Genomic DNA, 15,001 nt, shown 5'->3' with positions numbered 1-15,001 from the left:
TTATTGAGAAACTGGATCACACCACGGCCAGATCAGGCTGTGCTTGCTTTCGGAAGACAGCTAGCTTCATGGTTACAGAGGCATGGAGAGGTACAGCACAGAAGCAACATCTTCGGCCCAACAGTTCTGTGATAAATGCTCCCATTTTACATTAATCCTTTTGTAACCCATTTTATCCTCTCTGCTAAAGTTGGTTTCCATCTTTTTGGGGGAAAAAATGCAAACATTTGAATCATAGTGGGATTCAGGGTCGCAGCCTTTAGATTATTAGTCTAATTACCTAACACAGGGGTCCCCAACCTTTTTTGCACCGTGGACTGGTTTAATATTGACAATATTCTTGCCGACTGTGCGGGGTGGGGGCGTGGTGTTCAAGTAGGGTTAAACTCACCTCAACATGTCTTTTACAGTTAGGGTTGCCAACTTTCTCACTCCCAAATAAGGGACAAAAGTAGCAGTCAAATATAGGACACTTGTATTTACTCCGAGAAAGACTACCATGACCATGAAGCCTTGTGTGGGCACCTGTGTGCGCATGCGTGACGTGTGCATATGTGATGTGCGTATGTGCGTGCGTGCCGATTTTTTTCCCCACAAATCGGTTTTGGCTTAATCTTCCCGACTATTTTGTACATACATTATTTCTACTCTATATAGGCTTTGTATTTATCATATCATTCCTACTTTTATTATATGTTAGTGTTATTTGGTATGACTTGTTATGTTATTTTTTTGGGACTGGGAACGCTCAGAAAATTTTCCTATATAAATTAATGGTAATCGCTTCTTCGCTTTATGCCATTTCAGCACGGAAGGTTTCATAGGAACGCTCTACCTTAGCGGGGGAAATACGGGACAAGGGTGGTCCCATATGGGACAAAGTAATTTAGCCTAATATATGGGGTGTCCTGGCTAATACGGGACAGTTGGCAGCCCTATGTTCAAGTTCAACAGTGCGTGACAGGGAATGAGGAAAGATGCAGCTGACTTGTATCGTTTCTTTAAGAAAAAAGCCGAAATAAACAAGCTAATTAATTAGGTGCCGCCCGGCACGTAAATGTCGGCCCAGATCAGAGACGATTGCCGATTATGTCGCCTCTCATCTGGGCCGACATTTACGTGCTGGGCGGCACCTAATTAATTAGCTTGTTTATTTCGGCTTTTTTCTTAAAGATGTGTTGGGTGCTTCCCGGCTACCACTGCATTCTCTGCGGATTGGTATCTGTCCGTAGTTTGGGGTGGTGGGACACTGGGGTGTCATCTCGTAGTCTGTTTCCATGAGGGTAGGCAGGTCATCTTCTATGTCTGCCTGCCTCGATGTTGAAGGTCGGGGTTCGTCGTCTGCTGAAGGCTTGCTTGACTGCTTAGCCTCGCACATTTTTAGATCATACAGTTCTTTGTAAGCACTCAAACCATCCTGCAAATATGCCCTAAACCGACATACCCTTTCAAAATTAAAGTCGTACTTTATCATTGCAGCGAAAATCTCACGTAGTTGCCTCACGTTCAGTTCCTGGACAACTTCACTTCGCTAGTGCATTCAGTTTTGATTGTTATCCTTCCCTCTTCCAATTGCATCAGCTCTTCATCTATCAGTTCTTGGTCATGGGATGCCAAAACCTCTTCAACATCATCTTTGTCAACTTCCACAAGCCAAAGTCACTTTGTCCTTACTTCGTTCACCACGATCGAAACGCTTAATTATGTCTAGTTTTACGCTAAGTGTAACACCCTTACGAGCTCTTTCAGGCTTTTCCAATACCTAAGAACTCATCTTGCAAACAGCTGCTCACAGGCACGTGTTTAAGCAAGGCTGGCTAGAATGCCGTTCCAAATCCGGGGGAGGAGTGGCTGCTCGGGACGCGCGCTGCTTTCTTTCGTATCAGTGAAAACACCTTCTGTTAGTGAAAACAGGGAACTAATGTAGGTCTTTCATAACAGTGAGTTTTCGTAAAGCGAACGTTTGGAAAGAGGGGGACACCTGTAGTTGGTGTGCAAAAGTTAAAATTCTTTTAATTGATGGGGTGATACTGGCCTAATTTGGGACAAGGTTGCAGAATGTGAAGCCACAGTGATATTCCAGAGGGGATGGAAACCTTGGACTGTTACTGCATGACGAATGGAAAGAAATGGTTTGGAAGAACCACCAATGCAGCTAAATGGTGCCACATGCAGACTGCAGATGCTGGAGCCTGAAGCAAAAAAAAACAAACTGCTGGAGGAACTCATCAGTTTGAGCAGCATCTATGGAGGGGAATTCCACAGATGTTCCTCCAGCAGTTTGATGGAACTGTTGATGCTTTCAATTGAGAACCTGGATCAGGACTGAGTGTCGAGTAGGGGCTCCCAACCATTTTTATGCCATGGACCAATACCATTAAGCAAGGGGCCCGTGGATCCCAGGTTGGGAGCCCCTGGTGTAGCCCCTAGGACTTGGTGGTATGAAGTCGAGGGGTAGAGAAAATCACCCTTGTGTCACCCTCTCCTTTTGATTACCAGCTGCCTTTCCTCTCCACTGCTCAACTTGCTGAGTTTTTCCAGCAGTTTGTTATTCAGTGAGTATTGGTGTAATGACATTGATTTGGCTGCCTGGGTTTTGATGAGCTAACAAGCCATTATTTCCCCTTTTGAGTTTTTGAAACAGTCAAGGCCTTTCTGCCTATCAGTGAGTTCGAGATGTGCCTGCAGCACAACTACACCTGACTGATTTCTGCAACCGCTGGTTTCACTCTGCCTCTCTTTGTTCTGGATGTTATGCAGGTGGGAGACTAGCAGATGGAGTGAGTGTTCGCGGACCTGCGGGGAAGGCTATCAGTTCAGGACAGTACGGTGCTGGAAGATGATTGCTCCTGGTTTTGACAGCTCCGTTTATGACGAGTTGTGTGAAGGTGCCGAGCTGACCAGGCCCGTGGAGCGTAAACTCTGCAAAAACAAGGGGTGTGGGCCCCAGTGGGAGGTGTCGGAATGGTCAGAGGTAATCTAGCTTTGGAACGTTATATGAAAAGCGTTTCACAACTTACCATTGTTTATGTCTCACATTCGTCTCTTCTCATACCTGTTCCTGTAATGCTATCAGGATAGTCTTTGTGTTCTCTCATGTTTATTTTTCTTTTCATTAACTTTATCTGCACTATAACTAACTGGTGGTGAATTTCACATTCTTGCCATTCTTTGTACAAAGATGATCTTTCTGAATTTCTTGCAAGGTTTGCTGGCATGTAAGCTATATTTACAGCCTCTAGTTCTAGTAATACCTGTTCCCACAGATGAATTGTATCCTTTCATTAGAAATAATTTGGAAGAAGTGTAAATCGGGTGGTTGATGGTTGCGTTGAGTTGTGGGGCGATCTGGGCAATTTGCTTGCAGATGTTTCATCAGCAAGTGAGGAGATATCATCAGTGCGCTGCTGAGAGGGGCAGAGATTCGCCCGGGCACAAACGAACACGGGGCATGCAAGAGAACTTCTAGAAGCGTGGTTTTCGCAAACAATCTGTAAACAAACACATAGACTTTGATCCTATTTATGACCTGATGCAGGCAAAATACCAGACACAATGCACAAAGTTTGCCACACAAGCAATTGGCGACGAGATTTCCTCCTCACATCATAATTGAAATTCTGAAATGATGACCAATCAGCTGATTGAAAGATATATAAAAGAGGGCACAATTACCAGCGCACTGACGATCTCTCCCTGCATGGTGGCAAAACGTTTGCAAGTAAATTGCCAAGATTGGAGAACAACTCAACCCATACACGTGAACATGTATCCTTTTGTAATTTTTAAGACTTTTTGTTTATAGATGGGAGCTCCCACCTAACATTCTCTTAGTTTTGGTATCATCTCTTTTGGGCTTTCCTCAGTGTCTGTCTGTTCCTCCCTTTGGAACTGCTTAAAAAAAAAAGTTGCTGTCCATTGCAATGAGGAAGAAGGAATATTTGCAGTTTTATTTATCAAATATTGAAACAATTTGTGAAGCATTTTGGACCTCAAAGAGATCTACAATGTTGTTCAGGTTTTTGTTTATCATTCTTGGAGCTAATGGACAAGGGACATTGTGGCCCAACGTGAGATGTCATTTTTTGTTTTTTGCATAGTAAGTATTAAATTTTAATTGCATTTTCCATTTTCTAATTTTTTTAAGCTATCACACCTTTGTGAGTCTGACCTGCTGAGGATGGTTTTCTTATATTTAAAATATCTACAGTCCCCACACAGATATTTTGTACGTGAATTCACACTGCACAGATCAAATGGCTGTCACTCTTAAACAAATAAGAGCTTTCTATCTCCCTGCACCCAACCCTCTTTCCCTATCACACCTGCTGAAACAGGTTCCACAACCTACACAATAGCACACTCCCAACATAATTACAAAAGACCTCGTAGCTTAATGTGCTGGTCCCCTTTTGGCTCATCCTATAACAGACATTCCCATTGTTCTGTGCATCCCTCCTACATGCTGATGGCTAATGTGCATCTCTGTCTTATCCAATTCTGCTGAAGGGTTGTAAACCTGAGACACTGATTGCTCAGCTTCTCTCTGATATAGCCTGACCTGCTGAGATTTTCTGATGGTATTTTTTTTTAACTTAAAATTATTGTTCATCTCTAGTAGTTCAATGAATGTGGATGTGATCACTTTGAAGCTGGTACTGTTGACGGTGTAGTTTTGTGTGATTGTTTTGTATATCAGTGACCTTGGAAATCTCAGTCTAGAGCAGGGTTTCCCGACATGGGGTCCATGGACCCATTTGTTAATGGTAGAGGGTTCATGGCATAAAAAAGGTTGGACACTTGGTCTAGAGGTTATTCTTGTTTGGCCCTTCCACGCTGTATGTGATGCTCCCCGTTGGTCAATTTAGAACTTTATATAGTCGGGGAAACCTACAGGGTTACCGAACAAAGGCTAGGCAATAAATTTGAAGTGATTTGATCTCCTGCTGGTGTTTTTTCAGTTATTGGATTTGACCCTCAACCCTGAATTACTGCCCCACTTTCCGGCCGCTCACACAAGGTTGGTTGGGGTGAGAAGGTCAGCGAAACTGACCCTTTGTTACCCGATTAGCAGCTCTTGAGGCAGAGTAGTGACTGGGGAGTGAGGGTGTGGGGACAGATCCCGAGGCTCTAGATCTGGGACCCACTGATGATCTTCTGACAGCTGGGCATTGCCAGATGTCTCCAAACAGGTTTTGAACATTTCTCATCATCGGGGACAATTCATAGGGGTTGAAATAATACATAAAATAAGACTATTATAAAAATAAGTTTAATTGCTAACACCTTAAAGCCTGGGATGTTAATTACAAACAAAGACAAAGAAAATATAAACAGACTGTTTATCTTTCTGTTTAGGGTTATCTGCCCCATTCAGATGAAAGTAATACATAAGCTGGGTGTAAAGGGAATGGTCAGTGGTGAGCTCACCCACTAGGTCATTGATGGGGAGGGTAGTCCAAGCCACTGGCTCCACCCCTCACTTTGTGGCCTTTAGTGGTGAGAAAGCTCAAAGCTATTCTCCCTATGGTTTCCCGCTGCTTTTCTGGTTGAGGGATCTCTAACTTGTGCATTTAGTTTCTGATGTAATGAGTTCTCAGCAATTGCTGGCCGAACGCAAGCAGTGTGGAGCTGGTAACTGTCCTTCTACCCTCAGTGTTCAGCCCGGTGTGGAAGCAGAGGAGTGATGAGACGGGAAGTGCGCTGCTCGGTGGAGCCTCGCCTGTGCAATGAGTACACCAAGCCAAGCAACAAGAAAGAGTGCGCGGGCCCTCCGTGTGACCGGCGCTGGACTGCATCGGACTGGGGGCCGGTAAGGGCCGTCTCTGATCTACGTAACCCAGGGGAGGTTAACCTTGTTCACTCCAAAACAATCTCCACATTAGTACTGTGTCACCCTGCACTGGAGCTGACATGCATTCACCTTGACGCTGTCAATATCAGGAACGAGCTGGAGGTAGAAACGATTGCAATATTTTAAAGGTATTTGATTGGTACAGGGACAAGAGAGGAGTAGAGGGTTACAGGCAAATGGGATTAGTTCAGATAAGTATCATTGTTGGCATGGTGGATATGGGTCAACTGGCTGTTTCTATGCTGCAGAGTCTTAATACCCCAAGCCTCATACTTACACCACAGGAACGGAAATTAGGGCAGGCACACTAATGTTGAGAAGGGATGGCTGACATTTTCAATGCCTGCTGCTTCTCGATGTTTTATTAAGGAGAATATGATGAATGCCATTGAAATGAGGGTAATAAGTAGCGAGGTCTTGGAACATATGCATACTATGAGGAGTATTTGCAGCTAATATGGGAACATCCCTATGGCCTCACAAGGTGGACTGCCAGACCTCATGGGAGGCCAGGGTTGAAAATGCAGAGGTCCTTCAGCGATACTTGCTTCATTGTTAGCCACTGACCGAGTTCCAGAAGATTGGAGGGTGGCTGATGTCCTTCCATTGTTGAAGAAGGATACAACTACAGGCCAGCGAACCTGACTGCAGTTGTAGGGAAGGTATTGGATAGAATTCTGAGGGATAAGATCTCCCATCACTTGGATAGTCAAGGCCTGATCCAGAATAGTCAGCATTGGGAGTTCATGTCTGACGAATCTCTTTAAGTTCTTTTGAGAGTGTAGCTAAGAGGATAAATGAAGTTAAGGCAGTGGATGTTGTTCTTATGGACCATAATAAGGCCTTTGTCAAGGTCCGCTGTGACAGACTGATCTGGAATGTTAAGTTGCATGGGATTTGGGGGGTGCCAGTGAGGTGGGTTCGGAATTGACTGGATGATAGGAAGCAGAGGATGATGGTTGAAGATCGCTTCTCCGACTAGAGGTCCGTGACTGTTGAACCTGTGTTATTCATTATTTATGGGAATAATTTGGATGTCAATGTACAGGGCACAATGAGCAATGACCAATGATACTAAATTAGGGGATCTTGTTGAAGCAGGCTTCAATGAATTACAGTGAAATCTTGATCTGTGAAGGAGGTGAGCTGAGGAATGGCAAATGGATTTCAAACTGTGTTTTGGACTGCATTTCGGACTTTCTAACCAGGGTAGGACTTGTAGAGTGCATTGCAAGGCCCTCATGAGTGTTAGGGTATGGAGGTAACTGGGAGGACAAGTGAACATGTTGCTGAACGTGGCTGCACCAGTGGACAGTGTGGTGAGAAAGATGTTTAACATGCAGATCTTCATCAGTCAGGGCATCGAGTTTAGAAAATGGGACATTACGTTGCAGTTACATGTCATTGGTGAGACACACTTGCGGTGTTGTGGAGTGTTGTTTACAGTTTTGTTATAACAAAGACATTGTCGAGCTGGAGAGGATGCGGAAGAGATTTACAGGGTTGTTGCCTGTACTGGAGTTGTTGGTTACACAGGATCTTCATTCCCTGGAGTGCAGGAGAATGAGTGGTGCCTTTATAGAAGTTTATAAAATCATGAGGGGTATGGATAAGGGCTTTTCCCCAGGGTTGGGGAGTCCAAAACTAGAGGGCACAGACACAAGACAGGAGAGATTTAAGAGACCTAAGAAGTAATTTATTTACACAGCGGGTAGTATCAACTGCTACTGATTTATGATTTGGACAAATTTGTGATGAAAATTGTTTACTGTATTTGCCATATTATGTTGAGTGTCGTGGGAAAGATGCTTTGCAAAAATATCCTCACCTCATCCCCATGTTCATCAACATGTTCTGCATGTTCAGCTGTCTTGCACCTCCAGCTAGTCTGGTTTAGAATGGCTCTAAATGGTGTCCCACTTCCTTTTTCTGAAATAGACAATACCTTCAAAAGGTAAAGGGAGCCTGATGAAGATGCAACCTACAAATTATTTCTGTTGAGCCAAATATCTTGTGGTTAAGTAATTCCAAATCCACTGCCGCTGCCTTTCACTATCAATTCAGTTCCTTACCCAGGCATTTTCTCAGGCTGATCACCGTTCCAGCCTCTTTAAACTCCTAACCCAACGCTATCTCAATGATAGCAAAGGCTTAGCTTGATCTCACCACTACTGCCTCACTGTGCTCTCCCTTCAGTTCATCATCTGCTGCAAACCTCTTCTGTGTCTTTGGACTTTGTCACATTTGTTTTCAATTGTTCCAGACCTCTCCTTGTCTGCCTCCCATGCTCAATGTTGCATCTTCAGGCCATCAAAGGCTCCGCCCTTTTCCATCAGAAGGTGGCATCCATTATTAAAGACTCCCGCCATCCAGGCCAGGCCCTCCTCTCCTTGTTACAGTCAGGCAGGAGCCTGAAGACCCACACTTCAAGATTCTATAGCAGATTCTTCCCCACTGTCAGCAGGCTCTTGAACCAACTAAACAACACTTGAACTATATTTCCCTCAACTTGCAGTAATGTGATATGAACATTTTTTATTTTGTGGTGTAATTTATGTACAATTTATGTTAATTCACATTCATGCAATTTATGTTTGTCATGTTTGCAATATACTGTGCTGCTGTTGAATGCCCATAGAGGTGAATGGATAAAAGGTATTGTAGGCTAAACATGGACAAATGGGATTAACTTAGATAGAACCTTTGTCAGCATGAGCCTGTTTAGCTGAAGGATTTGTTTTGTACTGTGTGACTATACGCCTTGGGCACTTTGCTGGGCCTCCATCTGCCTGTGTTGACATCTGAGCCTTTCTTTCCCCCCATTCCACTGCAGTGTTCGGGAGCTTGTGGTGAGGGTCGGATGATGCGGTATGTGGTTTGCAGAAACAACGAGGGGAAGGTCTTGCCAGATTCACAGTGTGATGCGACAGTGAAGCCCTTGGTGGTACACCCCTGTGGAGATAAAGACTGCCCGCCTCACTGGGTGTCACAGGAGTGGGAGCAGGTAGGTGTTCAGAAAGATGTATGTGAATGGCAGGCACTGGTGCACCAGCTGGACCAGTATCAGTGTAGCCTTTGGTGAGTGGCAACCCCTTCCTGGGCTCTTGGCCTCTTGCTGTCACTCTGGGACCCCCACCAGAGTCTGAGCTGCACGTGGTGTACAGGCTAGAAAAATGAAAGGAGAATGAGACTGGGATCTGTTGGAGGATCTTAATGTGTGATTCACCCCCACACATTGTTTCTGAAGCCAGTAGCTTTCCAAAGTTGTCCTGCCTGCTAACTTCCAAAGTTCAAAGTACATATGTTACCATATACAACACTGAGATTCATTTTCTTGTGGACGTACTGGATTTATAAATCTATAAAATAATAACTATAACAGAATCAATGAAAGACCATCCAACTAAGGTGTTCAACCAGAATGCAGAAGACAACAAACTGCGCAAGTACAAAAAGTAGTATTTATAATAAATAAGCAATAAATTTGGAGAACATGAGATGAAGAGTCCTTGCAAGTGAGTCCATTGGTTGTGGGAACATTTCAATGATGGGGCAAGTGAAGTTGAATGAATTTATTCCTGCTGGTTCAAGAGCCTGATGGTTGAGGGGCATAATTGATGGGTAGAGTAGCATTAGCCTGCACGCTTCAGCAGGAGACATGCCATGTGTGGCTTGGATCACTCAAAGATGGCCTGCACTTTTTTTTTTTTTGGAAGGGATCAGCACTGTGGAGAAAGTTATTGTATAGCCGCAGGGCTCCGTGGTGTACAGGGGCCATTTCCCTAACCAGAGGTTGGGTGAATAGATGGATATGCCCCTGGTAAGGACCTGCCTATGGTAATCGACCATTAGCTAAGTTTGAACGGGGGGTGTGGGCATTCTGAGATTTGGTGACAGCTAGTTGGGATGTGGCTGAAGCCTCAGTCCATAGATTTTGCCTCATGGTTGTGTTCAACAATGTGGTAATGGTCCACCTCACCCGTACCGGAGGGCGTAATACAACTAGCATTCAATTCCCAATGTCTTCTCTGGGCTTTGTTGAGGCTCGAATGTGAGTCCTGTTGACTAGAATTTGCGAGACCTCAACACTGGCTACAGAGATCTGGCCTCTGGTGTCCCTGCCCTGGCAGTGGGCCATGTGCTCTTTGAGTTACGGGCATGAATTCAGTCAGCAGCGGCTGCCTGACCTGATGTTTACCACTCACCGCTGGTCTAGGGAACAGTACAGTTGCTGAAATAATGGCAAAGCCCTCACAGCATGAATTTTGTATGCATCCTACAGTGGGTCAAGCAGCTATATCTCAACCCAGGGGAGGTCTTCCAGCAGTTGATTAGTCACTGAGAGTCTGGGAGAAGTGATGTCTAGGACCATGGCGAGGAATGGGTGGATACGGTGCTGCAGATCTGAGATGGGTTTAATGGGTTGGTCGATGGAAGCAGCCTTATCCCTGTAGCCTAACAATTGAGCACACTCTCATAGTCTCCCAGTCTTATACTTTGAAATGCTTTTCCCTAGACAGTTAAAGTTGAGTTTATTTTCAAATACACAAGTATATTTGTGCACAGATGCAGAGAAAATCTTACTTGCAGCAGTATCATAGGCATGTAGAATCAGAAACATAACATTCACAAGTAAAACATAAACTACAACCAATTTTACAAGGAAGAACACAATTAGAACAGGAAAAAAGTCCACTTTAATGCAAAGTGATCAAAATGGTCAGAGTTTGAAGTTAGTGTTCAGGGTTGTGCTGGTTGGTTCAAGAACTGAATGGTTGAAAGGAAGTAGCTGTTCCTGAACCTCGCGGTGTGAAACTTTAGGCTTCTGTACCTCCTGCCTTATGGTAGCTGCAGGAGCTACAGAAGCCTGAAGTTTCACACCGCGAGGTTCCTGAGCAGATGGCAGAGCCAGCTGGTGGGGATCATTGGTGATGGATGGATATTTGGACCCACCACAAAGCAATTTTTGTTTTGTTTTAGGATCTCACCAGTAAGCCAGCCATATTGGAATTATGCAGCATACAACTCTAATCCTTCCACACAAATCATCAACCACCCATTTACAATAATTATATACTTCTATCAGATTCTACTGTTCACCTGCCTACTGGCACATTTTTGGGATGTGGGAGGATGCAAGAGCACCTGAAAACCCAAGTGTAGACTGCGCACAGGTGTCTCCCAGTATCAGGATTGAACCCAGGTCTGAGGCGATCTGAAGTAGCAGATCTACTAGCTGCACTACCTGCCACCCCGTAAGATTACAGAGCTGTGTTTGGAGATTGGGTTACAAAAGGTGTTAATGATAACTCTGATATTCTGATGGGGTTGCTGGAGTGTTCTGATGGGGGTTGCTATAGTATTCTGACGGGGGTGCTGTGTGAGTGCTGTTTTGACTTTGAAAGAGATATGTATAACTCAGTTGATGGCTCTCGGGCTCCCTCTGGTGTTGTCGGGATCAACTGACTTCAATAAATGGCTGACCTCCTGTTTCAGTGCAATGCCACTTGTGGTCGAGGTAGGAAGACCCGAAGGATTCTGTGTGCCGGTTTGGAAAATGGAATTTACAAGGAGTATGAGGAGAGACAATGCAGACACACCAAGAAGCCTGATGAGGAGGCTGCCTGTTTTGAGAGGCCCTGCTCAAAGTGGTTCAAAACCTCCTGGTCGCAGGTGAGCAAACTCAGTGGTTAAAAGGCTGATTCAGACATCTCTCTGAGAAATGGTGAAAGGGTTCAGAGGCAAAGAAACTGTTCCCACCAACAGGGGACAATCAAAGACTATGAGGAGTTTGGGTTAAACCTTAAAGCTAGAACTTGGCTGTTCAGGAGTGAAATCGGCAAAACACCTAGTCTGTTGTGGATTCTGCCTGATTGGATGAAGCTGATATTTCAAGGGTGGATTCTGTAGATTTTTGTTGGGTCAGTATTTCAAGGTTACAGAGTACAGGCCGATGACTTTTTGCAGTACGGATTAGCGATCATTCATTTGGGTGGTGGGACAGTCTCAAGAAGCTTATTTGCCCTCTCTTGTTTCCCACCCTCATCATCCTGCACACCAGGTCTTCAGCAACCCCCCTCCCCCCCCCATGGGTATTATGTGAATCTCAGATCACTGACCATTTCAGCCCCTGGTACATGAAAACACACGCTCACATACCACACCATTGCTGCTTATTCTGGCCAGCTTTTTAAACTGAGGTTATTAATGGAGACAGAACAAGGAGTGGGTTGAGGGGATGGATGGAAGATTAGGGTGTACCTGGGCATGTTGTGAAGTGGGTCACTGATCTGCTGCTGCTGCTTGAGATTTCTTTCTACCCCTTCACTGCTGGTCAGTATGGACAGTTGGGCTGAAGGGGTTTTGTGCTGTGCAGCTCTTCAACCGTGCAGGATAGCTTCAGATGTGGGGTTCTCAATCGGCCGCTAGTCCTCCCTCTCCTTTGGAAAACCCAGGATGCAATGCTGCTGCTGCTGTCCTCTGGCAGACATTAACATTGCCACTGGCTGCCTTCACTTGCTGTGTGCTGATGCTGACAGGAAGGATCAGCCTGCATTGTCACTCCATAATGTTCACCTTGCCATTGTTTGCTCCCAGCGTCAGTACCTTCCCAGCCAAGTGTGAATAGAATTATGATGTCAACTGTATGCCTGATTCAAATTGAAGTAAAAAAATTAACAGCAATCAGTATCAGGCAGTGTTGTAGGGTATGCATACTCCACATCTTGACCTTGCTGTAAGAGTTGTCTCATAGTTTGGATTAGAACCCCCTGTTAGAACCATGAGCTTCTATTTCCACCCTGGTAATGTCCTTCACTCACCTTTTTACCTCCGTTGAATAATCCTTGCTTACTACAACACAAAGTGATTTAGCCTATTGGGCCCATGCAGTCAATCAATGCCATCAATCCCATTTCCCACCTCCCCTCCTCTCTCTTTTACCCCTGCAACTTGTTCTCTCTCACATGCCCAGCAACTCCCTTCTGACACTTAGGCCATTCACCACAACACCATAAGACGTAGGAGCAAAATTTGGCCATTTGGCTCATTGAGTCTGCTCTGCCATTCAATCATAGCTGATACTTTTCTCTCCCTCCTCAGTCCCATTCCCCATCCTTCTCCCCGTAACCTTTGATGCTGTGGCCAATCAAGAACCTATCAATTTCTGCCTTAAATACATAAAATGACCAGTTGCCTGTGGTAACAAATTTCACAAATTCACCACCCTTTTCTAAAGAAATTTTTCCACATATCTGTTTTAAAAGGACGCCCCTCTATCCTGAGGCTGTGCCCTTTTGTCCTGGATACCACCCCCCCCCCCCCCCCCAGCATGGGAAACATCCTTTCCACATCTACACTGCCTAGGCTTTTCAAAATTTGAAAGGTTTCAATGAGATCTCCCCTCATTCTTCTAAATTCCCTCAAGTACAGAGCCATCAAATGTTCCTCCTATGATAACCCTTTCATTCCTGAAATCATCCTTGTGAACCTTCTGAATCCTCTCCAATCCCAGCACATCTTTTCACAGATAAGGAGCCCAAAACTGTTGACAATACTCAAGGTGAGGCCTCACCAGTGCCTTATAAAGCCTCAGCACCACATCTGCTCTTATATTCTAGTCCTCTTGAAAAGAATGCTAACGTTACATTTGCCTTCTTCACCACCGACTATACCTTCAAGTTAACCTTTAGGGTGTTCTGCACAAGGACTCCCAAGTTCGTTTGCATCTCAGATTTTTGAATTTTCTCCCCATTTAGAAAATAATCTGCACATTTATTTCTTGTACTAAAGTGCATGAGCATGCATTTTCCAACATTGTATTTCATTGCCACTTTCTTGCCCATTCTCCTAATCTGTCTAAGTCCTTCTGCATCCTACCTGTTTCCTCAACACTACCTGCCCCTCCACCAATCTTCGTATCATTTGCAAACTTGGTAACAAAGCCACCTATTCCATCATCTAAATCTTTTATATACTGCATAAAAAGAAGCGGTCCCAACACCGACCCCTGTGGAACATCACTAGCCAACCAGAAAAGCATCCATTTACCCCACTAAAGATCACCACGCCATTGTCTCCCACACCATCACCGAATTTATCCGCTCAGGGGATCTCCCATCCACTGCTACCAACGTTATAGTTCCCACACCTCGCACTTCCTGTTTCTACCTCCTACCCAAGATCCACAAACCTGCCTGTCCTGGCAGACCAATTGTCTCAGCTTGCTCCTGCCCCACCGAACTCGTTTCTGCATACCTCGACACAGTTTTATCCCCCCTTGTTCAATCCCTTCCTACCTATGTTCGTGACACTTCTCACACTCTTAATCTTTCGATGATTTTAAGTTCCCTGGCCCCCACTGATTTATTTTCACCATGGATGTCCAGTCCCTATATACTTCCATCCCCCATCAGGAAGGTCTCAAAGCTCTCCACTTCTTTTTGGATTCCAAACCTAATCAGTTCCCCTCTACCACCACTCTGCTCCGTCTAACGGAATTAGTCCTTACTCTTAATAATTTCTCCTTTGGCTCCTCCCACTTCCTCCAAACTAAAGGTGTAGCTATGGGCACCCGTGTGGGTCCTAGCTATGCCTATCTTTTTGTTGGCTTTGTGGAACGATCTATGTTCCAAACCTATTCTGGTATCTATCCCCCACTTTTCCTTCGCTACATTGATGACTGCATTGGCACTGCTTCCTGCACGCATGCTGAGCTCGTTGACTTCATTAACTTTGCCTCCAACTTTCACCCTGCCCTGAAGTTTACCTGGTCCATTTCCGACACCTCCCTCCCCTTTCTAGATCTTTCTGTCTGTGTCTCTGGAGACAGCTTATCTACTGATGTCTACTATAAGCCAACTGACTCTCACAGCTATCTGGACTATTCCCCTTCTCACCCTGTCTCTTGCAAAAATGCTATCCCCTTCTTGCAATTCCTCTGTCTCCACCGCATCTGCTCTCAGGATGAGGCTTTTCATTCCAGGACGAGGGAGATGTCCTCCTTTTCAACTCTGCTCTCAAACGCATCTCCCCCATTTCACGCACATCTGCTCTCACTCCATCCTCCCATCACCCCACTAGGAATAGGGTTCCCCTGGTCCTCACCTACCACCCCACCAGCCTCCGGGTCCAACATGTTATTCTCCG

The 15,001-nt window shown here is 45.0% G+C and overlaps 1 protein-coding gene across 2 annotated transcripts in view; it reads left to right on the top strand.

Moving 5' to 3' along the window:
* LOC140206391 (ADAMTS-like protein 2) overlaps positions 1-15,001 on the top strand; it is a 146,701-nt gene that overhangs the window by 119,268 nt on the left and 12,432 nt on the right. For both annotated transcript variants that reach the window (XM_072274757.1, XM_072274756.1), the window contains 4 exons: positions 2,761-2,974; positions 5,657-5,812; positions 8,688-8,858; positions 11,351-11,527. In XM_072274757.1, the coding sequence (XP_072130858.1) occupies positions 2,761-2,974; positions 5,657-5,812; positions 8,688-8,858; positions 11,351-11,527 (718 nt within the window). The remainder of the gene's footprint in view (positions 1-2,760; positions 2,975-5,656; positions 5,813-8,687; positions 8,859-11,350; positions 11,528-15,001) is intronic.

This window comes from Mobula birostris, chromosome 12, assembly GCF_030028105.1.
Source record: "Mobula birostris isolate sMobBir1 chromosome 12, sMobBir1.hap1, whole genome shotgun sequence".
NCBI lineage: Eukaryota > Metazoa > Chordata > Chondrichthyes > Myliobatiformes > Myliobatidae > Mobula > Mobula birostris.
The sequence above is the reverse complement of the archived record's forward strand: the minus strand, read 5'-3'. Positions and strand labels throughout refer to the sequence as shown.